Below are 24766 nucleotides of genomic sequence, written 5' to 3' on the forward strand. Positions count from 1 at the left end.
CAGAGAGATCGTTTTCTGTCGGCTCATCTCTCAGTAATCATGTGATCCGTTGTTTTTATAAAAACAGTTGCTAATTTCCAATAGTTAATCGCGATCATCACATTTTTTATTGCATGTTTACAATTCCATGATTTTGCATTTCAAACAGTTTTAAAGTCCATAATGACAAAGTGAAGCAGTTCAGACTGCCCTGAATGACGCCGTCTGTTCACAGATGTCAGCTGATCTGCAATCAGTTTCCGTCATTCAGCAGCGCTGGAGTTCACTTCATGGATTTAACGTAGATTTCTTGATATTTTTTCCTGCTTATTTAATAATTTTCTGTTGATTTTCTTTTTGTCTCTCTTTAAGTTAATTTTCTGGTCTTTTTTGCAATTTGCAGAACATTTCTTGCCAATTTGCTCACTGCCTTTTTCCTCATGTTTCTGACCACTTTACTCTGGGTTCAAAGGTTAAATACTTGTAAAAGGTGTCACAGGAAAAGTGATGTTGATTCAGGTTTCAAAGGATTAAAGACAAGAATGTCAGCCAGCCATTAACATGATTTACAAAAATAATAATTATATATATATTTTTAAAGTTACAGGGAAAAATACCTGAAAATTAGCAAAAAAAAAACCCCAAGAAAAGTAAAAAAAAAAAAAAATGAAATGAATCAAAAAAGTGCTGAATATTAGAAAATATTTATGACTGTAATTTTCTGTTTTTTTGGGGGATAATTTTCGAGTAATCCTCCCCCCACCAACAACACATTTTTAGATCATTTTCTTTTCTCAGTTTGTTGGACATTTCTTGACGAGCTGGTCATCGCCTTTTTCCCCCATACAAGAAATGATGATTCAGGTCTCAAAGAGTCAATCACATTGTGATTTACGCGTTAACGCTCACAGGCCTTATCAATATATTGATGATATCATCTTTGAAATATAACGTTTCTCCTTCGTATTTTAATGTTGTTTGATAACGAGTCGGCTGATGTTGCTGAAAGGCATTTTCCTTTGTATTATCGGATCTTCTGCATGGTGAAGAAGAATTTAAATGGGGCATTTTAAACTCTCCTGGCATGTTTTTGTAGCAGTGTTTTGAGGGTCAAAAGTGCAAAGTAGGAAAGGAGGAGAAAACCACACACTTTTATAACTCCCGAGCAAAGTTTGTGTCAGATTGTGGAGCTGAAACAGCTGCAGAGTGCTCAGTTTTCTCCTCTAACTGCATCAGAGACGTCGCAGCTTCTACAAAAGAGCTGAGGACACGTTCAAACATTTAATATTCACTCACTGCTTCACCTGTTTATGTGTGGGACAGATTGTTTCCTGTCAGCTGTGTCAGCCCTGTAGTATAGAATTGGGCTTTTTTTGTAAACACTTTTCAATGTGCACGTTTTGTGTGTGAGAGGAAGGAGGACGGAGCTTTGCACGCCGTCAGCTGTTCCCGGCGTGCTTATCTGCACAGAGGGAGACAAGTGTTTTGTGAATGAGGACTGAAGCGACGTGTGAAACAACGAGACATTTTGTGATTGTACATTCGGGTGGGGGTGGGGGGGTGTCAGCTGTTTGAGGCGTCCTATTGGCATGAAAGCAGAGACAGCCTTTTGAAAAAGACGCTGAATCACTCTGTGTGAAGAGGCTGCACCGCCGCTGCTGTGACCACCATTAAAACTCAGTGTAGTAACCATCAGAAACATCTGCATCACAGAGACTCTGTGTGTGTGTGTGTGTGTGTGTGTGTGTGTGTGTGTGTGTGTGTGTGTGTGTGTGTGTGTGTGTGAGTGAGAGAGAGAGATAGAGAGACAATAGGAGTGTGTGCTGGGGGGGATGAAGAGTCTTGTCAGTGATGTCCCACACAAAGAAGATAAAACTACTAATGGCCTTGGTTTCCTCTAATGGAATGCTGAGCCTTGTGTGTGTGTGTGTGCACGTATGTGTGTGCACGTACGTGTGTGCGTGTGTGCATGCACACTAACAAAGCTGCATTGAAACCATCTCTTATTCATGGCTGCTTTACAGCGTTGAGGCCTGGTCTCTCTGAGTCTATTTGCAGCAGCTCCCTCTCTGTTCCTGAACATGTGGGCATCTGTTCACATGCACCTGCTGTTTCCAGGCTGCACCGATCCACTCTGTGTGGCGATTCTTCAGCGGCCCACTGCGTCTCTGTCTGCCCTGCGCCTCATCCCACATACATCACATCATATCACACTGCGGTGGAAGTGAGCAGAGGCTCATTTTTACTCCTCGTGTAGTGGCATTTTCAAAAATATAAGTATGTTGTCCTACAGACCAGAATCTGGCCCCTGATAGGGTGCTGAGAGGCCTGAAGTCCTATGCCCTAAAATGCTTTAAATGTGCAAAAGTCCCAGAAATGTCCTAAACTCCCAGAAATGTCCTTAAATCCTTCAAATGTCCACAAATCCTAGAAATTTCCTTAAATACTTGAAGGGTCCTAAAATCTTAGAAACATCTTAAAAATCCTAGAAATGTCCTGAAATCCTTGAAATATCCTAGAAATGTCTTTAAAACCATGAAATGTCCTAAAATCCTTAAAATGTCCTCAAATCCTAGAAATATCTTAACATCCTATTTACGTCACAACGTCCTAAAAATGTCCTTAATTCTAGAAATGTCTAAATATCCTAGAAATGTCCTGAAATCTTTTAAATGTCCTGAAGTCCTAGGAATGTCTTAAAATCCTCAAAATGTCCTAAAATCTCAATAAAGCCACGACAGTGTAATGGCAAGCTGCAGGAATAAGCAGCTAAATGGAATTCAGCCATGGTAACTTTTATTACTTCCACCTGTCCTTTTACTACTGTGACATTTAAAAATGTTTCCCAAAAATGTCGTTCACGCTGTGGTAACACTCAGTACGGTTCTGATTTTTGAGTCAATGTGGATAAAATGTTTTGTTGGCATCACTTTTATTTTGTTCTCTCATCACACAGAGGTGTCAGAGTCTCAAAGCTCTGACCACAGCTGGATAAACAGCGACCTCTGGTGGTAGAAAGAAGGAAGCAAACATTTATTTTAAAACATCATTTTTACAGTTTATATATTTTCACCAAAAAATCTGGACAATCGTGCTAAAGTGAAGAATTTAGGAAGAAAAAAGTAAGTTATAAAAGAAAAGTTGTTTCTTCGTGACCCTTTGATTCTTGTAATCCATCAGCTGTATTTTATTCTATTTTTATTTTATTTTTCAACTTAATTTAATTTAATTTAATTTTTTTTTTTTAATTTAATTTAGTTTTTTGAAACTTGACACACAGACATCAGGCGTCCTCACGTCAGTTTATTTCCTGCAGCAGCTCCTCTGGAACACACACACACACACACACACACACACACACACACACTTTTCTGTCATATTATAATTGTGTTGTGAGTGTTAAATTGAGTTTTATGTTTGCTGTTTGTCAAAAGCACTTCAGAAATATGTCTGAAAACTTTAAAATTCATGCGAGAGACATTGCTGGAACAACTTTATTTTTATAAGTAATTAACTTAAAATGTGTGTTCATAAGTATAGGTATAATTACACTTCAGAATTGATTTTAGATAATGTGAAAACTTAACATATTTATGAACACACATTTTTAAGTTGATTCCTCATCAAAGTTTTTCCACATTAATTAAAAGGAATTTTAATTATGTACTGTTACCTTAGCTATGAACACACATTTTTAAAGTTTTTCACTAGCAAAAATTAAATTGGTCCAACAAAATTTTCCACATTATCTTAAAAGCATTTTAAAGTGTTGTATTTTTAATTAACATAATTATGAATACAGCTGATTTCTCATAAATTATGTTATTGCAACTATTTTTTTCACATTATTTTGAAGGAATGTTAACATGTTTAATTTAATTTAATAATTTAACAAGCGTCTTTGAGTACCTAGAAAAGCACTATATAAGTCTAATCTATTATTATCATCAGTATTATTATTATTATTATTATTATTATTATTATTATTGTAATTATTATGTAAACTGGACTCAGTGCCAGCTTCAGTACCTTAATCTAGATGGCTTCAGAGTATAAAAGTCAACACATATTAAAAGAGTAGACAGAGAACAGAAAATATGTCCACAAAGAAAAATATATCTTATTATTTTCCTAAAGTCTTTTAATAGCAATATAGCAATATATGATGTTACAAAAGTCAGTTATACATTTTTTCTTTTGGTATTTGTGTTATTTATGTATTATTTATTTTACATGATTATACTACAGTGTACATATATAGTCCCTGTTTTATTTATTTTTATTTTTTGTTGTTTTTGTTTTGTTGAATGTAAATTGTATTTTATTTCACTTTTTCTACTCAGTTTTTTTCTTTTTACCTTTGGTGTTAAACCTACTTGTTTGGAATTGATACCATTTTTTCTTTAAATTTTAGACATTTTAAAAATATTTGTCTATTTGTGAAATGGTGATAAGTAAGGTAGGTCCATTTTCTTATATTACAATAACACAATGACCATTTAGAAACAAAAATTGAGAAATATGTACAAATATACACATATTACATCGTGTTTTAAAAAACAATGCAGGAATTGCATGAGTAATAAATGAATAAATCATTATAAATAAGCATGTTAATGTTATCACATTTCTGTATTGAATCACATTGTGTCTGTATCGATGCATCTTCGTGGCTTTCATCTCTCTTTTTCTATTGTAATGATATTTTTAACCATGCATGCAGATGTGTGATTCAGTATTTTTGCAGCTCTCTCTGTGATGCTGGTCTCTCCACATCACACCATCGTGCACGTGCGCTCACCAAAAAACGTGATGGTGTCTGTCGCATGATGGCTCGGCGTCCGCAGGAGCCAATAACGGCGCAGCAGCGGAGCGAGTGTGGATAAATTTGGGAATAGCGCGCTTTGCAGTTGGTTTGCGGAATTTACTGACAGCGCCGAGTCCAATGGCAGCTCCGCGAAAAGGATTCTGGGAAATGTAGTCTCACGGCAGTGGAAAAACAGCACTCGCACTTTGCCGCCAGTAATACATTTCCCAGAACACACCGCGACTTTTTCAGCTGTGTGTATGCGAGGCAGAGAGAGGGGAAGATTTAGGAATTGTCTGCAGACTTGGAGCTGCGTGTTACAGAGAAAATGGTGAGTTTACAGACACAAAATCTGACAATTGTGTTAAATAAGAAGCTAAGGAAGTGAAAAAACGATCCAAATCTCCCGCCGAAGAGTTTGTCAGAGACCGTTAGCGGCAGTGATTGCTAACAGAAACGTTAGCTAACTTAAGCTAGCAAACGAGCCACTTTAGCTCGCGGATTATGGCAGTGTTGGCCGGTTGTTGACAACATGACGGTCGGTTACAAAGTGACCGTCGATCTGTAGTTTTTAGTCGCTACCTTGAGTTTAACTGTTACACTTTAATTTGTATGGCGTTTCAACGTTTTGCTAGTTAGCGTTAACTTTTGGTGGTTTCGTGTTCCGCCCCCCTGATCCGCGTCGAGGCTGCGCGTTTTATGGGATCCTGCTGGTTTTTGTGGGGCGGATTTGGGGTCCTGGATGGGTTCACTGGTGGATTTCTGTAACCCGTTACCACACAAGAGCTGACAGCCCGCATACCTTTCTGTTCACATCACTATCATGCTGTCCGGGTCACTGCTTTTTGGCTGTCACGTCTTTCCTTTGTTTCCTTTTCTGTTTCTGTGTGTGTGTGTGTGTGTGTGTGTGTGTGTGTGTGTGTGTGTGTGTGTGAGACAGTTTGCAGATGCTGGTCACTGTTTACAATTTTCCGTCATTAAATGAATGATAAATGTCTGCTTCAGGGCGCCTCCACTCACAGCTGTTTGGTGTTTTCCGTGTTTCAGTAAGTGAATAAAACTCATCGGTGCTCAGTCGTGTACTTTCAGAGAAACTAATTAAGCTTTTTAAAAGCTAATTCTGCTATTTTTCAACATTTCTCAATGTTTTTCTGTGTGTGTGAATAATTCTCAGGGACTGTTTGGTGCATATTAGGCGCTTTTTCATCCTTCCTGTTGTGATAACTGTGTGTGTGTTGATGCATGTGTCCTAAATGTAGTCCAGATTGTGTATCTGAGTGTAATCAGTGAATTTGCAGCTCAGCTCCTACAATAAGTCTAAAATACACTGTGGAAACTAAATAGTTACATTCAGACTGTTCAGGTCCAAAAATGCTCCATTGAAACCCATTCAAACTGACCATTTTTGATCCCACAGCCATCAGAGCAGAAAAACAGGACTTGTATTATTTCTGGGTGTCATTCTGGGCTTTTGACTCTGAATTTGTCATTTTGACTATTTTCCACCTGATGAGGTCATTTTGACCATATTTGACATATGGAGGAAATACATGCTATTTCCACTAGGTGACCTGTCACAGTCAATGTAGCTGCTGATCACTGACTGTGATCATAAAAAAGAAAAATCCACTTTATGTGTAGTATATTGAAAATAATTCATTTTTGTGCTTTTTTAAATCTAAAAACATGGTGGCACTGTGACCAAAACCTGGCATTTGAAGGGTTAACATTCTGAAAGTTAATGAATATTTAATATTAATGATTCAGACTGATGTTGGTTAAAAAATTAACTCAATGAAAGTAGAAAATCATCTTGAGTTATAATATTTTTTAAAGCTTGGTTTTGAAAAGTGCATTTGTGCACAGAGTGATACGGGTGTGTGTAATATTAGAGCGGGTCTTAAGGGGTTAATACAGACAACAGTTTTTGAGACTTGTCCAGTATTGAAAGAGAAGCAGACTGCAGTGTAACCACTCTGGGCATTTGAAATGAAGATGGTCACAACATATAAGTAGCTTGGTAATACTGCAGATCAAAACTTGTCATCAAAGCACACATTGAAAACCCTTTTCCAAGCTGAAACTTCATTTACTCAACTTCATCTTTTTCAGACATAAATCCTGTTTCTCACTCCAGGCAAGGAAACACTTGATTTTGGCAACATTTTTGCCTTTTTTGGACTACAGTGATCTTCTCTTTGAATGCACCTGAACAATACATAAAGAAATTGCATGCTGTACACCAGCGCTGCTCAAACTTAATATTCAAATGTCTGGATCTGATTTCTAATTTTCTAGAAAAAAGGCAGATATATTAGAAAAGGTGACAAAGTTCTCTCAAACAGACCATCGTCCCCCTTAACATGTGCTGTTATTCTGATATTACACGTTTTAACTGAGGGCGGTTCATCACTGATCCACTGCTTTAAAATACAGTTTATCTTTCAAAAGTCTGTGAAGACATGCAAAGCAGGATTTTGTGAATCTTTTTTTTTTGATATTGCATTGTAAAATCTCAAAACAATTGTTAACGTCCATTTATTTAATTTGGATAATTTACAGAATGTCTCTCACATTGTTGTCACGTAGATTAGGATTAAGGAAACAGATCCAACAGCACTCATAAATATTTTGTCTGAACGTGTCGATCTGATACATTGCTGTAAAACTATAAACTGTAACCGCTCTTTGCTCTGTATAGATGTGAAATGATGCTGTTAGCAGTTCATGTTTGTTTGGTTTTTATTCTCAAATTTTGGTTATTGTAGCATTGATCTTGAATTTCATTCTGCGTAGTATTGACAAAATCGTACATATTCTTAAATCTAACACGCCTTAAGCTGTAGCAGCCCTGTTTAAGCTGCTCTGTCGCCGCTGGCAGTCGCCAATGTTTCTCGGGCCAAGTGTGGGTGTCTGTTTTTTCTCCATCTCTGTTAAAACATAAAGCCAACTTATGGCGAACATTATGCATCCATCCGGATTCCAGTCGGCCTCCTACCGCTCACAAATCACCAGACTTGTTTTTCTTTTGCATCACAACCTGTTTCTCCTCCTCAGTAACGCCTCCTGTTTCTCTGCACCTCTCTGCTCCCCTCCGTGTCCTCTGTCCTCCTCCAGGCTTAGCAGTCCAGCTAACTGCTAACCGTGCAGCTGTTTGTGCTTTGGGTTATGAGCAGCGGTGAGACGCATCGCCACAACCGAAACTCCGAAGCAGCCGCCACAGCCGCCCGCCACCCCGCCAGCAGACTCCGGCAACAGGGTGAGACACAAGTGCAACATGGAGACAGATTTTTTAATTAAATACACAGATTATACTCATGTTGTGTGATGTATTTGTGCTGTAATTACTGTTTTTGTTTAGGACTTTTATCTTTTCTCATTGCACTCATGATTTTGCAGTAGTTTGTACATATTCTTTCTGTTATTTTATTCTCTGAACATATTTTTATCACACTTAAACTCTCTAATCAGCATCACAAATGAGGAAATGTCTAGAGTTTGAGCTCGCATTAAATGTTAAAAAATTACGTTTCATTAAATTTGTGTCAAGTAGCAGGAGATATGATGGGGATTGTGCTCGAGTACCAGTAGATTGAAAAGAAATTTGTCAAGTCTCTCACACTTACTTCTTCGGCTTTTTAGTTGATGAAAATCCACAGTATGTGGATGGATGCATGCACACATACTTACACATGTTTATATATTCCATAGTTTTTCTGCTCTTTGTTTTCATTTTTTTGTTGTATTTCTCTGTAAAAAGTTAATTTGGGTTTTTCGTTTGTTTTTTCTTCATTTCTTGTTTTTGTTTGTTTTCTTCAAATATATATTTTTTAATTTTATCTGGGTTTTATGCAGTTTTTAAAAACTCTATAGTTTACAGTTTTCTTGCCCACAGAGCAGGATGGAGGCTTCATTTGGCCCGACCTTCTCCGCCGTGACTGCTGGAGCTAAAGGTGATACACAGAAATATTCTCCTTCATAACTGCTCTCTCTTTTTCTGCTTTCTGTCTTTTGCTCGATAAGTGACTGAAGTAATCTGGCTCTATTATTTTTTTTACATTTTTCCCCCTCGTATGTTTCCAGCAGAAGGGTCCAGCACCTATAAGCAGCACAGAAGGACTCCCTCCTCCTCCAGCACGCTGACCTACTCTCCCCGGGATGACGACGATGGAATGGTACAAACTTTACATTTTGTGTTTGTGTTCACGCCTGCTAACGATCCAAGAGCTCAACCACATCGACATTTGTAATAAATACACTATTGTCACATCAAAGAGGGAATTTGGTAAAAAAAAAATGTAATGTCTGTTTCTGTCTCCCAGTTCTAGCATTAATGATGTGCGTTGAGGAGATTTTAAAAAAATATGTTGTGTATCGAGATATCACCTGCAAATATCGCAATATAATATTTAGCTCATATTGCCCAGCCCTACTGCTAATCAGCAAATAACAATAAATAAACGGCATCAAAAAAGACTTTAAAAAAAGGTGTTTTTGCACATGAATTCAGTGCATCTTCCAGGGATATTTTTTCAAATTTATTTATTATATTTTATATATATGCTGCAGTGTCAGGGATATAACAGTAACTGTACAGTAACATTTGTAACATTTTCTCTGTTTCTTCTTCTGTTGTTTTTGGTGGTTTAACAAGTTCGTCTTGCTTTGCGGTGCAGACACAAGTCTCATGCACTCGTTCTCTCTGATGTCCAAACAACAGATGATGACAGTTAATGGTGGATGATTTTGTTTTGCCCATCTGTGGTCACAAAACTTAACTGTGGGAATCCAAAATCCTGATTAATATTGGATTGATTACGCTGCCGTTTGTCAGACCCAGTGTCAAACATCGTGTTTCATTTAATTCGTCATGTAAACAGTGAGGGAGGAACAAAATCCCAAACATCTGGCTTTTCCATTGATGTATGAACAGTCTGTGACCTCTTCTCTCCAGCCTCCCATTGGCACTCCTCGGAGGTCAGATTCAGCCATCTCAGTCCGATCTCTCCATTCTGAGTCCAACATGTCTCTGCGCTCCACGTTCTCCCTGCACGAAGAGGAGGAGGACACGGTACAACACCCAGCACCAACACATCAGCAAACGGAAATATTTGCTCACAAACACTTAAAACATGTAAAAACACAGATCATTTTAATCTGTGTGTGCAGGAGCCCCAGGTGTTTGCTGAGCAGCCATCTGTAAAACTGTGCTGCCAGCTGTGCTGTAATGTCTTCAAGGACCCCGTCATCACCACTTGTGGGGTGAGTTTATGTCTGTCCTCTGCAGCCTTTCCTCCAACTGTCCATCTTTCTCTTTCTCTTTACTCTCTTTCTTTAAAGGGAAAAACACATATTTTTCCTCTTACCTGTAGTAATGATAAAAAAAATGTTTTTCTTCTTCCTCAGCACACCTTCTGCAGACGATGTGCCTTGACTTCAGGTGAGCTTAAAATGTGTTTCTTTTTTCATGTGTCAGCAGTATAGCTGTATTTTATTATATTTTATTTAATGCATATGGACATCACACAATCAACATTTCTGTAAATGTGCCAGTGTTAGCCTTTAGGCTATTTTTCTGCTGTAGTCCTTTGGCAAGGTTTTTTAAAACCTGTAAAATGATAAAATTCACATAGCAATGTCAGCATGACACAACAAACTGGAACTCCCAAAGTCAGAACACAAGCCATTCAAAGCAACAAAAAACAGCAGAGCAACAGTACAAAACAATATGAATATCCCTGCACACAACATTAAGCAACAAAAATTGCTACATCAGGCAGAAGCAGGGATAAATGAATGTTATAAGATGCAGTCATGGGTTAACGGTCTGTTCATATGCACTAAAACTCAGGCAGGCCCTGCAACACAAAGTTAGGCAGGTTGTCAATAAATAGATATTTCTTCCATTCCCATGCAAAGCTGGCGGCCTGGCTGGTTAATGGTGAGCTCTCGCTGATGTTGATCCTCCTCACAGATAAGTGCCCGGTGGATGCGGCTAAGCTCACAGTCGTGGTGAACAACATTGCGGTGGCCGAGCAGATCGGAGAGCTCTTCATTCACTGTAAATATGGCTGCAGGGCCACGGCCAGCGCCGCGGGCGGGGCGGCGGCCCCCACCGCCACGGTCGCCGGAAAACCTGGAGCGTACGAGGTGGACCCACTGGGCTGCCCGTTCACCATCAAACTGTCCACACGCAAGTAAGAAGCACAGAGAGAGAGGACGTCTCACTGCTGCTCTGTGAATCATGTTTCATGTAATTGACAGTCACTGACTCTGTCTGTCGTCTCCGCAGAGAACACGAGGCCAGCTGTGACTACAGGCCGGTCCGCTGCCCCAACAACCCCTCCTGTCCCCCGCTGCTCACCATGAACCTGGAGGCTCACCTCAAAGAGTGTGAGCACATCAAGTGTCCACACTCCAAATACGGGTGAGTCCTAAAAACTTTTTCACTGCATTTCCAGAGAGATAAAATAAACTTTATAGTCCTGAAATTTGTCTTCGGCAAAAGTGCTGAGTGCAGCTGCAAAATACAAAATGAAACATGAACCAACAAGACAAACAATATACACGTCGACAGTATAGATAAAAAAACTGTGAAGAACTTACACACTCCTCCTCTTCCCTCCAACAGCTGTACGTTCATCGGTAACCAGGACACGTATGAAACACACCTGGAGGTTTGTAAATTTGAGGGTCTGAAGGAGTTTCTGCAGCAGACTGATGACAGGTGAGCTGACGCTCAAACGGTGCAGATCAGAAGAGCTAAAATTCAAAACCTGATAAACTCTCTTCTAAAGAGCTAAATGTTCAGACAAATATTATATTTGTAAGATTCATTCGATTCTGTCTGTTCAAGTGTTTCACATATTTTTCCACAATTTCAGTGACATTTTAAAATTATTTTAATTTAATTTAAGAAATTCCTGACCTCTGACCTTGTTCAGGTTCCATGAGATGCAGCTGACTCTGGCCCAGAAGGACCAAGATATCGCTTTCCTGCGCTCCATGTTGGGCAAACTGTCCGAGAAGTTAGATCAGCTCGAGAAGAACCTGGAGCTCAAATTTGGTGAGATGCTGTAAATTTACAGTTCAGTTTTACCTGCAAACGAGTCGGGACTAAGAACACTATAATAATAATATATAATAATTAAATGTAAAATTACTAAATGATTAAAACATTTCAGATAAAAATCTCCATTAAAAATAGCAAAAGTGCAGACAAGAGGTACAAAGATAAGAAGATAATTTAAAATAATATAAAATCCAGTTTTAGGCTTTGTAATAAAAGGAAAGTTTTTAGCTTTGACTCGAGTGTTCAGAGTCAGAGCTTGTCTCACATCATCATTATTACAGGTCTGTGCGCCATGATAACAAAACGCTGCTTGTGATATTATTTTAAAGCCACATCGCCCAGCTCAAGTACACGGTCCACATGCATACAAAAAAATAGCACAGGTACTGGATCAGTACTCGAGTTTGGGGGGAGAAAAGCTGGATTTGTGCATCACTGACGGCCTGTTTTCATCAGATGCCTCCTGCACTGCACCACAATTTAAACATGAATTCAGACCTTCCAGCTGCTGATGGATGAATATTGAGAAGGAATATTGACTAGAGAAAGTTTTATGTTTTACATTCATATCTGAAGTTTTTAACAGACCACCAAGCTTGAGCACTTTGTTCTTATTTTTTCTTTTTCTTTCACTCAAAGTTATCGTGTCTGTGCGTGTTTCAGATGTGTTGGATGAGAACCAGAGCAAACTCAGCGAGGACCTGATGGAGTTTCGTAGAGATGCTTCCATGCTTAACGTAAGTGTGTGTGTGTGTGTGTGTGTGCAAACACAGCGAGGCGTTGCTGGGGAGTTTTGTAGAGACTCTAACTTCCTTTGTGTGTGTGTGTGTGTGTGTGTGTGTGTGTGTTTGTGTGAGGCTAATGTGTAAGTGTGAGAAAATCTCCTGATCTGCTGTGTGTCTTTCTGCAGGATGAGTTGTCCCACATCAACGCCCGGCTCAACATGGGAATCCTGGGCTGTAAGTATCTGCCCGTCTGTCCTTCTCACTCTGCTTTAGTCATCGACTCTCAGCGGAGGAAAACATTTGATTTTCACTTGAAACAAGTTTTTAATGACTTAAGTTTTGTTGACTTGAACTGCAGCTCTGACTATCTTCTCTGGTCGTTCCTTCCTCCGACTGGCCTTCCTCCAACGTCTCTTCCTTCCTCCTCTCCTCTTCTTCCTCTCTGTTCCCTTTTTAATCCTCCTGTTTCAGCTTCAGTTGTACTCCTCTCTTGTTTAGCTTCCAGTCAGAAATGCATATCCAGTCTCACCCGTCTCTGTGCCTGTGTGTAGCATACGACCCCCAGCAGATCTTCAAGTGTAAGGGGACGTTTGTGGGCCACCAGGGGCCCGTCTGGTGTCTGTGTGTCTACTCCACCGGAGACCTGCTCTTCTCCGGATCCTCAGATAAGACTATCAAGGTAACATCAACACTCACGCACACACACACACACGCAGAAAATTAAAGGCACACATTTTCATTTCCTTGTTGCTCATTTTTTTTGTTTGTCTTTAATCTTGTTTGACTTATTTTCAAGCTGAGTGAGATTAAATTAAATCAAGGTAGCACTGCCCAACCAGAAGATACATAGTCCCAGTAAAAATGTTCAAAAATAGGAATGAATTTCATGGCCTCAGTGTGAGTTCATAAAGTTAGTGATGATAATAGGGATGTCTTTATTTGATAAGGCAGTTTGTCGGCTAAGAAAGTCGGCTTTTGAAACTAAATTTCTTTAGAGAAGTACGGGAAAATGCCAATCAAAAGATTAGCTTAACTAATATTTATTTAGTGCAACTAATAAAACTAAGATCTATTTTTATTGATTTATTTTTCATTTTGCTCACTGTTGACATTATAGGGAGCCTTCAAACTCATGCATGTATTACTCAAACTTCTCCAGAGCGCCTGTAGCAACACGCCCACACCAGCACAACCCTGCATGGTGTTTTGTTTTTCTAAACAGGGCTATTTTTGCCCTGAACACGACTCTCACCCAAATACCTCCACAGAGATTCTGAAACGTCCACCCACAACCTTGTTTTTATTGGAAACATGGAATTATAGATTTGTTTTAATGTCGATGCAGTTACCTATGAGGCAGAACTTAGTCGTGTACAGTGAAATTCCACGATTCTCAATACCCAGATCAATACCTTGGTACAATATATGCCATGTACTTAACCCTTTAGGGCCCGCTTTATTGCACACACTCGTATCGCTTTGCGCACAAAATGCACAATATTATACATTAACATTTTCTACTTTCACTGAGTTTATTTTTTCAGCTAACATCAGTCCTAATGTATTTAGCGGCAAACTAGAACACTTGAAAGCGTATCTGCTCCCCCATCAGGTCCAGAGGAATTGCATCGCTGGTACTTACGATACTGAAGAAAAACGAGAACCATCATGTTTTCAGAATTTTGGCATCAACTTGGTGCTGAAGTATCAGCTCTTGTGATATCCCTAATTAGAAATCTTAAGTGAAAAGAGGCCCTAAACATGCGCACGTGAGATGTATTTTTCGCCTAGTGGCAGTATGTCAATCTGTCTCCTGTCTCCCTCAGGTGTGGGACACCTGCACCACCTACAAGTGTCAGAAAACCCTCGAGGGTCATGATGGCATCGTGCTGGCTCTGTGTATCCAAGGGTAGTAAACTGCACACAAACACACGCTGTGATCACAACATACGCGTCAACCTTCCCCCCACAGCATGACTCATTGATACTGTTTGTCTCCTCAGAAACCGGCTGTACAGTGGCTCTGCAGACTGCACCATCATCGTACGTAACATCCACCTCTCTGCTTCCTCTTTCTTTAAAGCACGCAGTTTGAATGGTTTTCAGATGCTACAGAAGTTTTGTCTTTCTTTCCGCTGTGCACCTGTGCAGGTGTGGGACATCCAGACCCTGCAGAAAGTCAACACAATCCGCGCTCATGACAACCCCGTTTGTACGCTGGTCTCCTCCCACAACATGTTGTTCAGCGGCTCCCTCAAGGCCATCAAGGTACCGTGATGTGCACGATGTGTCCGCTACTGTGTTCTTTTCTTTATTTTTTTTATGAGTTTATATTGCAAAACATACATCAACTGCTGTCCACTGTTTTTTTTTTCCTAAATTGACAACTGTGCATATTTTGGGAGAAATAAAAATGCGCACAAGAGAAATAAACGCTGCTCTGTGAGGAGAGGAGCAGTAGCAATAGCTGTAGCCTTGTCTTTGTTACCATGGTTACAAGCGAGTGAGAGAAGGGAATGGGACGATTGTTGTGTTGTATTTGTGTGTGTGTGTGTGTGTGTGTGTGTGTGTGTGTGTGTGTGTGTGTGTGTGTGTGTGTGTGTGTGTGATGTCAGTCTTTTTACACAGGGACTTTCCTTTCTTACCCAACTCTGTCTCTGCCTCCTCCTCTCATCCCCCAGCTTTTCTCTATTTCAGCTCAGTGACATCATTCACTTCAGTTTACTCACCACAGCTCAGTCTTCACTCTGTGTGTGTGTGTGTGTGTGTGTGTGTGTGTGTGTGTGTGTGTGTGTGTGTGTGTGTGTGTGTGTGTGTGTGTGTGTGTGTGTGTGTGTGTGTGTGTGTGTAGCTGATTTATTGTCACTTAGAAACAAAATAACAAATACTTTTTCTAGTGTGAGGTCAGAGACTGTGCCGACGCCCCGGTCTACACTGAAGAGACACAGCTCATCATCATCCAATTGATCACACTGATTAGTAATAATAAGTCATTTAACTCTTGCTTGTTCCTTCGCTTCATGCCTTACTACCTTATGTTTTTATGTTTTTTACTTATTCTGTTTTTTTAAGATTAATATGCTAACATCCATTTTTGCGAATTTCGTCTGTTGTTCTTGTTTTGTTTTTTTTTTTTCAGTCAAACTGTAAAGCTCTCTGAATTGCATTCGATTTGTTCGAAAGGTGCTATATAAGTAACATTTGATTGATTAATAACAAGAAGCTGTCAACGTGACGTTTTCACCTCATTTAATACCTTTTCTGTCAGACGGAAGTGAAATGTGCCGCTGTAACGGTTAACATGAAACTACGACAAACTTTAACTTTGACTTGCATCATTTTTATAAACCGTACTCGTGTGTGTGTGTGTGTGTGTGTGTGTGTGTGTGTGTGTGTGTGTGTGTGTGTGTGTTTTTTGTTTTTGTAGGTGTAGGTGTGGGACATCCTGGGTACGGAGCTGAAGCTGAAGAAGGAGCTGACTGGTCTGAATCACTGGGTCAGAGCGTTGGTGGCGTCCCAGAACCACCTGTACAGTGGCTCATACCAGACCATCAAGGTAGGTACTCAGAGCTGAACAGCTCAAACAATGCACGCCAAAGCTGTGTGCACGAGACTGTTGTAACGGAAATAATCTATATATTATATTATATTTTTTTGTTTTCAGAGGTTTTTTTTATTGTAATTTTCGCTGCATACACAAATCAGTGGTAAAGTGTCTAATTTTAATACCCATTTCCGGACAAATGAATATTTATAGGTAAATACCTCTGTACATGGACAGATAGAGATACTGTGATAGTGATAATAAAAATAAAGTTAAGTAGGCAAAAAATGTCTTCATTAAAATAAATGAATAAATAACATTTTTAATGTTAATTATTGAATTATAAATTGACAATAACAAATGCAAATATAAATGCAAATAAAACTAAAGAAAAAATAAAGGATGTTAAAAAAAGTCTTAATTAAAATAAATAAATAGATGAAAAATATGAATCATTAAATAATATAATATTTAATAATACAAGTATATATTAAACATAAATTAAAAGAAATAAAGATACAAATTAAATAAAATAGGCATTGTGATAGTGATATAAATATCTAAATAAAATTTAGTATTATAGTATTATTTTATTTTAAAAAATCAAATAATACAGTTTATGGTTCTAAGAAATAAAAAGGATGATAAAGAGTTTTCACAAAACTATTAGTGTAAGGACTTTATTACACTGTCTTTATTTGCTTTAAAGTGTGCACATGTCTGGCTAGCTACGTTTTTTTCATGCAGCAGCAGATGTGAAATGTGACTGTGCCTCCGCTGTCACTGTAAACTGCACGTGTGTCGCACTATAACGGGAAAGTTGACAGCCGTAGCTGTAACCAAGGGAGACGGGGCTTAGCCAAAAGACTTTTTTTTTTTTTTTTTTTTTTTTAAAGAATACATTTCTGTTGATGTTGTGATCCCAGTTTTCCTCCCGAGATTCAGTTTATCAAGTTTTAGTTTTGTCACGAGGTGCAGCATAATGGAGATTTGGAAGTGTTGTTTTGGGCAGGTGGCGCCGCAGACTTATCTGCCAGTGACAGATTTGAGTGGGATTTGGAAGAAAGCTGCTGTTAATTTTAGAGTCGGAGAAAATAAATAAAAGCCGGAGGAAGGTAGAGAGAGTTTATACTGGCCCATAGTTATGTGACAGTTATGGTGTGGTGTGTTGTGTTTTGTTTTTTCTTGTCATGTTTTTTGTAAAGTTTTGTCTTGTTTTGTCTTGTTTTGTCTTGTTTTGTTTTGTTTTGTTATGTTTTAGGGCTGAGGCGCTCATGTTAGAGTCCGAGCGTGCACACTGCTCCCCTGAGCAGCGCCTGTCAGGCGCGTCTGAGCTGCGTGTCAGCTGCAGCACATCTACAGAAACGGTGGCTCGCCGTTTTTTTTTACGCGTGACACTTGCGTTTGTTGACTCTGTACCACTTTATACTGCAGCTTAAAGTCTCTCTGTCACAGAGATGAGGAAATACTAAGATGTTTGTTTTATCTCAACTTCCTTGCTTCCCTTTCAAAACAAAAGCCCTCTGACTGTGTCTCTGTAGACAGAACAGCTTCTGGAGGGGCTTAATATCAGACTGTAAAACACAGATTACCAGGTAACACTGGGCTATTTTTTGTTGGGGAAAATGCCCTGCACCGTTTTAAAGTGTTATTTTCGATAAATTTGTTGTTATAGTAATCGAGTGATAAAAATGTAAAAGTTAGATCAATAAAAAAAAATCGATAGATTAATCGAAAAAATAATCAATAGATTAAAAGATAAAAAAAAAAAAAAAAAAAAAAAAAAATTTAGGTGCAGCCCTATTATTTTTTTTTTTTTTATTTTGTCATGTTTTGTTTTTTGTTTTGTTTTGTTTTGTTGTGTAGTTTGTGTGTAGTGTGTGTGTGTTGTGTGTGTTGTGCTTTTGGTTTGAAGATGTGAATTTGTATGCTCTTTGCAGCCACATGCTTATTTGGTTGGAAAAAAAAGTAATGTTTGAGTCTGTCTCCCAGTTCGAGCATTAATGAAGAGCTATAGAGAGATATATATATTGCGTATCGCGATATAGCCTATAATACTGCAATGTCATTTCCAGCCCATATTGCCCAGCCCCACAGGCAGTAAATTCTAGTCTTTCTTTTTCTCGATTATTTAAAATTCGGCACCACTGAATCATGTCGCCTGTCCAGTGTGCATTTCTGCATATAGTTATATGGGTTAAAAAAAAGTTTGGATTCAAACCATTTGCATGGATGATTTGAGGTAATCGGGTTGTTTCTCGAGGAATTGTTTTCAGCCCAACATGCTACTGTTATTATGGAAGTGTGTGTGTGTGTGTGTGTGTGTGTGTGTGTGTGTGTGTGTTTGCATTGGAAGCTGTTCGGTTATTTTGTCATCAGTAATTAGGTTTTCTCCTCTCGATATGAAAAGGACTGTGTCATCTTTATTCACTGCCTGTGTAGAAAGCACTCTGTGTGTGTGTGTATGTGCATCTCTGTGTGTGTGTGTGTGTGTGTGTGTGTGTGTGTGTGTGTGTGTGTGTGTTTGTGTCCCGCTGTTTTGCCAGAGTTGGTCACTAATGAATACCTCGGGGACGTCGTAGAGAGATGAAGAGTCGGACAGAAAAGAAAGCAAAGAGAGCAGACTGGTTTTGGGGACGAGGGACGTCTGTGGAAGAATGAGGGAGGAGAGATGAAAGGACAGATGAAGAAAACGCTCCTTTTTATGACGCTCATAAGCCGAGCACTTCGTCTCTAGCCACTACTTAGCTGGAGGAGTCGTTTATAGAAATGTTTTGCTGCAGAAATTGCTGTAACAAATGTTGCCAATATCCAGTGAGAAACATCCCTTTGAGCATTTTGGCAGCTGAATAACTTTGACGCTGTGAAGGTCAGAACAGCGTTTAGTTATAAATCTCCTTTGCACCAATTTCTTCTCTATTCAATATAAGAAATTCATGTCTTTTAGTTTGTCTTTTTGATGTCAGATCAGTTAGACTCATTAGCTGCTTGTTCTCTGCAGCCACCAGTGTGCTGCGTATCAGAAATAGTTGGCTTTTTATTTAATAGTTTCCCCTGTAATTAATCAGACTGCTGAGGAGTCTGTTGGTATTTTAGTGGTTATTGGATTCAGACACAGAGCAGCAGGAAGGTGGAGCAGAGAAAGAGGAAGATGCTTCAAAGCTCATGGACTAGATTTGAATGTATCGGGTGTGTAATTTATGCCATGATGTAGTTTATGACGTTATGAATGAAATCATTGTGTGAAATGTGAAAGTAACTCATAAAATGATAAATTCTGCCGTTCCAGTCAGCTATGGACTCACTGTTTAGGTTTTCTGGCCCTCGGCTGTACTGTTGTCACTCACTGTTGTCATGGTGTCGTTTTTCGGCCGCAGCAGGAAGCCGTTTTCAAAGAAAAAGCTTTAACAACCAAATGTGCACAAGCTGCCCAGCGCAGACAAAGCTACCAATTATCTATGAACATAATGCAACATTTAGCAGCTGAAGAGCCGGATAGACTGAAACGGAGCTGGAAGTGAGAGAGAATAAACTCAGGTGTGTCAGGTGGCCAGAAACTCCTGAATGAGTGAATATCTGAGTGCAAATGTTGTTCAGTTTCTGCTGGATGTGTCAGAAACTTTTTAAACATTGTATGATCTTACACATTTGTGGTGGTGAACACGTGTTGCTGCTTTAAGGAGCCGTTATAATCCGTTCTCTGATGTTCTCACTCTTGTTCAGACCAAATAAGTCGTAGAAGACTTTGGGCCGCAGAAACTTGTGATTTTGATCATTATTATATGATTAATCAAACATTTACACTGATTGACAGAAGATATATAAAAAGTGGCATCTCTCTGCCTCCACTGCTATGGTGACATGGTTGGGTTTTTTAGTGCTGCATTGTGATTGGCCAGCTGGACCAGCTGATTAAACGAGCGATCACTCTGTTGCCATGGAGATAGGATTTAACAACTTGCAGCTGTTGAACAACTCACTTTTTCCAAGGCTGATGTCGTGTGTGTGTGTGTGTGTGTGTGTGTGTGTGTGTGTGTGTGTGTGTGTGTGTGTGTGTGTGTGTGTGTGTGTGTGTGTGTGTGTCCTCTTTCTCTCTCTAACTCACCCCTCCTCTCTGACTCCCTCTGTCCTTCTGTCTGTCAGATTTGGGACATCCGTTCTCTGGAGTGTGTTCACGTCCTGCAGACCAGCGGCGGCAGCGTCTACTCCATCGCCGTCACCAACCACCACATCGTCTGTGGCACCTACGAAAACCTCATCCATGTAAGGGGGGCGCACACAAGTACACACACACACATTTATGCACATACACATACAGGGTTTTCAAGGTCACAAAAAACCTGGAAAAGTTATGGAATTTGCACACATAGCAATTTCTGGTCCTTGAAAAAAAAATTTGAAAACAAAACATACTCTGAAAGTTTTGGAAAAGTCTTGAAAACCTGTTTCACACGCCTGTTTAATCACACATTTTCTGCTCAAGGATTTTTAGAAATTTAAGAATCCAACGATTTTTTTTTTCTGTCTCAACCGTTTCTGGCTGTGAAAACTTGTTAATATTTTACCAAAAAAAAAGAAAAGAGAAATTGACCAAAGAACTTTAGGAAAAAAAAAGCTGCCATAAATTAAAAAAATAGCAAAATTGTTTTTTAAGACAAAAAATAAGCCAAAACTTTTTGTGAGAAAAAAAGAATTGATAATTTTTTCCTTTAAAATTGCCCTAAATTTTGAAAAATGTAGAAAAACAAAAAAAAAGAAGAAAAACAACTGTAAAATATATATACAAAATACAGCCATTTAAAGTTGTATTATCAACTTTTAATGATAACAAAGAGTCCATAAGTTATATTGAAATATTCAGCTCTAAACCTGCTCTGGTTTCTTTTGAAATAGTGTGTATTTTGGTGTTGTGATGGTGACGGTGATGATGAAGGTGCTGTTGTCTTCTCCAGGTGTGGGACATAGAGTCTAAAGAGCAGGTGCGGACCCTGACGGGTCACGTGGGGACAGTGTACGCTCTCGCTGTCATATCCACCCCTGACCAGACCAAAGTGTTCAGCGCCTCCTACGACCGCTCCCTCAGGGTGAGGACGCTCGCGTGTCTGTGTGTGACTGTCGTCATGTGTGAGCGCTGCAATGACACTTTGTCATGGGTGTGTGTGTGTGTGTGTGTGTGTGTGTGTGTGTGTGTGTGTGTGTGTGTGTGTGTGTGTGTGTGTATTTAATTATACTTAGTACATCGTGGGAAAAATGATGTACCAACAAAACCTTCAGAAGTCAGGGTAGAAGTTGAGTTATGACATACTGTGTTTCCCCTTGTAATTGTACAAAGGGAACCCCTGGCAGGCAGATAAATGTAATGTATGTGCACGTGTTTAACTTATCTCAGCGTGGGAGTCTTTACTAGTCTTTACAATAAATATGAAAAAAATAAAACATTTAACCAAACAACAAAACCATGATGCAGATGCTCAAACAAATCAGGATTTACTGCACCAGCTGAATCATTGGTGTCAGTGTTGAGCTCTGGTTTGCTGAGGTGACGCTGCTGTCACTATGACGCCTCTCTGTGGACAGAAGGCCGTGATTGTGTCCTTTTACCGACGTTGTCTGTGCAGTGTCACCTATAAAGGGTCCTTAACAACATTTAAACGGGTGAATTATCTAAAAAATCCACCTTCCCGTCGAGTGTTCATGAAAGGTGAATCTAGCTTTCCAAACCTTTTTTACAACCAGGCTGTAAACATGTTTACTTCTGCTGTAAATTTGGACATTTTAACACGAAGCTGTGGGGACTGACTCGCTCGTGGAGTCAGCCTCCAACTATCTCAGATCAAGCCAAAATATCAGCGTTTGAGGTGCGGATGACAGCAGCTGCTTCTGATTCTGAGACACACTCATGTCGGGAAGGTTAGGTGCAAAAAAATCCAAAAATGTGCAAATGTTGTTGTCGTTTCGTGTGTGTAAGTGGAGGGGATCTGATAGAAAATAAATAACTGGATGAAACTTTTGATTTGAGTAATGAATACACCATCCATCACCACAGACTGAAACGTGTGTGTGTGTGTTTTTTTTGTGTATGTGTGTGTGTGTGTCTTGTGTAGGTGTGGAGCATGGACAACATGATCTGTACCCAGACTCTGCTGAGACACCAGGGCAGTGTAACGGCTCTCGCGGTCTCCAGAGGACGCCTCTTCTCTGGAGCTGTGGACAGCACCGTCAAGGTACCGCAGACCTCGTCTCCGCATCTGTGTCTGTCTGTTACCCCCCCCCCCCCCCCCCCCCCCCCCCCCCCCCCCCCCCCCCCGCAGGTTTCACACAGAGCCGAAGGAAACTGTTGAGATGAGATGACTGTTTTCATGGCTCATAAAAATGAATATTCCCCCAACGCTCCCGTTCACGCGCAGCTGAACGTACTCTGATTAACGTGCGGCAACATGTCGTTCATCACGTCAAAAACTGAACACGTGGAAACAGCCGGAGCCTCATGTAGCATTTCGCTTCTTTGCATTAAGATATTATTTAGTCAGAGTTTAGTATCTTTCCTGATGATCTGCGTAATGTCACATATTCAGTGTTTTACTTTCTGAGTTAATTTTCTGATTTATTCTAACTGTGATCTGTCTCCGTCTCTCAGGTGTGGACGTGCTAAACTCTCTGCAGGAGTCCGCTCAGCTTCAGATGTCTCCTGTGTTGGACAGACAGTATGAACGGTAACATTTCCACACGATTTTCCTCCTCCGCACCCGTTTCTTTGATAGCGATTTAAGGGCCGTTTCACAACGGAGCTTCATCGGATCCATTTTACTAAGTGTTGCTTTGAAAACTTCAAACTCTTTGACACTTTGAAACGATCGTCAGAGTCGAGGGTCTGCTCGGGGTCACGTCCTCAGAGACCTCATCAGCAGTGCATTATGGGGCAAAATGGGACGAGCTGCACGGTTGCGCCTGACCGGACGCTGCAGGCCTGTCCTCAGAACAGACTCACCTGCCGGTTTCAGAACTGGACCGATGGACTGACGCATACTGTTCAAAAACGTCTCCGGGCTGGTTTCACAAACACGGAGTGACGCCACACTAATCACAAATAGGTATCCCAGAATGCACCAGAACAGACGCAAGAAATTGAAATTCAGAGTAGTTTATTTTATGCAACTGTAAAGCAGGTCCAGAGCTGCAGACTCATTTTTCAAATCGGTAGCTCAGTTGGTGACACCAGCACATAATGTGGTTGCACCTCTTTTTTTCATAATAATAATAATAATAATAATAATAATAATAATAATAATAATAATAACATTTATTCTAAGTATTATGATGAAACGGTTATAAAATAAATGAAGTGAAGAATGTGCTGTCTTGGCTCTGGTGCAGCTGCCTGTCTGCGGCCGCATTCAGACCTACACATTTAATCATTTTAACATGTTTTAAAGTTAAAATAGTCTAAAAATAATCTAAAGAGCTTCTAGTAGCGAGTCACTGCGTGTAAATGCACTCGTGGTCAGTGCGAGCGTTGCAGCCCTGTCCGGTGACCTTATTCATAATAATGTACCAGCGGCTCCGTTTGCACGCGTCGGCGGACGTAAACAGGACATCCCATTAAAACAGTTAACCCCAAATCTTCCATCAGATTGAGAAGAGGTGAGCTAATGTGTCAGAAGTGAGAGAATCACATTTTGCAGAGTTCAGGTCAATATTTGCAAGATCGTCAGCTTCAAAAAGGAAAAAACGTGGACAGGAAGTGAGCGTGCTAGCTGCTAACCACCGTCCCCGTCCGTTAGCCTCCTGAATGTTTGCTGTTAGCTCACAAGCTAAACACACATTTCAGTTTAAGCCTGCAAGATTCAAACAGACGTGATTATACGATTCCTGAATGTTCAAAGCTTCAAAATGATTTCGTCTTAATTCACTGACCGCCTTCGTCATTATCGATGTGTGTTTAAAAGAAAGAGTCGCCGAATTTTCCGTCAACTAGCACGAATAAAAAAGAAACACCGTCATATTTCAGTCAGCACCTGGACGTACCGTTTCAGTTATTCACAGAGTCGATGAAAATAAAGATAATAAAGATACAAATGTGATTTCACGTAAAATAAGACGCGTTTGAAATGAGACGCGCCGATAAACTATTCAGAGCTCGTAAAAAGACCCAGACATTAAAAAAAAACATACGAGGGTACAAATACTCATTTTGTCCTGCAGCTCAACTCTGAAAGTTCAAAAACATTCAAAATGACTACGATCCTTCGACTTCGATACGAGCTAAAGAGTTCGTAATCACGTCTACGTTTCCGTTTTTCATCCAGCTGTCCCGAAGAAGACAGTTTGTCTCGTTTCAGGACACGTTTGCTCCCTCTTTGATCAGCGTGGTTGTCACTTTGCGGTCTGTGAAACCAGACTTTGTTAAAAAAACAAAAAACACCTTTTAATACGACCTCCAGGTTATATAGAGATCTATAGATTTACTGAGTTTTATATTAGTGCCATGATAGAGCTGTCTCACACGCTCACTCTGAGGACAGAGGGACGAGGAGAGAGGACAGTCTGTCTCTGTGTGTGTGTGTGTGTGTGTGTGTGTGTGTGTGTGTGTGTGTGTGTGTGTGTGTGTGTGTGTGTGTGTGTGTGTGTGTTACCAGGAG

At 39.8% G+C, this 24766-nt stretch overlaps 1 protein-coding gene across 3 annotated transcripts; it reads left to right on the forward strand.

The window, feature by feature from the left end:
• Positions 1-5037: 5037 nt before the first annotated feature.
• Positions 5038-23118, forward strand: traf7 (TNF receptor-associated factor 7). Of its 3 annotated transcripts, none has more exons than XM_042505179.1 (22): positions 5038-5117; positions 7904-8045; positions 8667-8739; positions 8870-8961; positions 9741-9857; positions 9956-10048; positions 10193-10226; positions 10761-10983; positions 11079-11213; positions 11418-11513; positions 11731-11852; positions 12522-12595; positions 12769-12817; positions 13135-13262; positions 14410-14492; positions 14587-14626; positions 14735-14851; positions 16017-16139; positions 20271-20390; positions 21080-21211; positions 22232-22351; positions 22765-23118. In XM_042505179.1, exons 3-22 carry the CDS (start codon positions 8688-8690, stop codon positions 22777-22779), a joined length of 1965 nt encoding a protein of 654 aa, XP_042361113.1. In that variant the 5' UTR covers positions 5038-5117; positions 7904-8045; positions 8667-8687; the 3' UTR covers positions 22780-23118. The 3 variants fall into 3 exon arrangements, with proteins under 3 accessions (XP_042361113.1, XP_042361111.1, XP_042361114.1); XM_042505177.1 differs by having other exon boundaries at positions 8682-8739; XM_042505180.1 differs by having other exon boundaries at positions 8682-8739; positions 8873-8961.
• The last annotated feature ends 1648 nt before the right edge of the window (positions 23119-24766 follow it).

The sequence above is a fragment of the Plectropomus leopardus genome, chromosome 17 (assembly GCF_008729295.1).
Source record: "Plectropomus leopardus isolate mb chromosome 17, YSFRI_Pleo_2.0, whole genome shotgun sequence".
In the NCBI taxonomy this organism is placed as follows: domain Eukaryota; kingdom Metazoa; phylum Chordata; class Actinopteri; order Perciformes; family Serranidae; genus Plectropomus; species Plectropomus leopardus.

Excerpts from the sequence above, each read along its gene's own strand:
- traf7 (XM_042505179.1), top strand. The coding sequence starts at position 8,688 with ATGGAGGCTTCATTTGGCCCGACCTTCTCCGCCGTGACTGCTGGAGCT. Across the intron at positions 10,227-10,760 it reads ACGATGTGCCTTGACTTCAG|ATAAGTGCCCGGTGGATGCG; the intron begins GTGAGCTTAAAA and ends TCCTCCTCACAG. Across the intron at positions 21,212-22,231 it reads CCTACGACCGCTCCCTCAGG|GTGTGGAGCATGGACAACAT; the intron begins GTGAGGACGCTC and ends TGTCTTGTGTAG.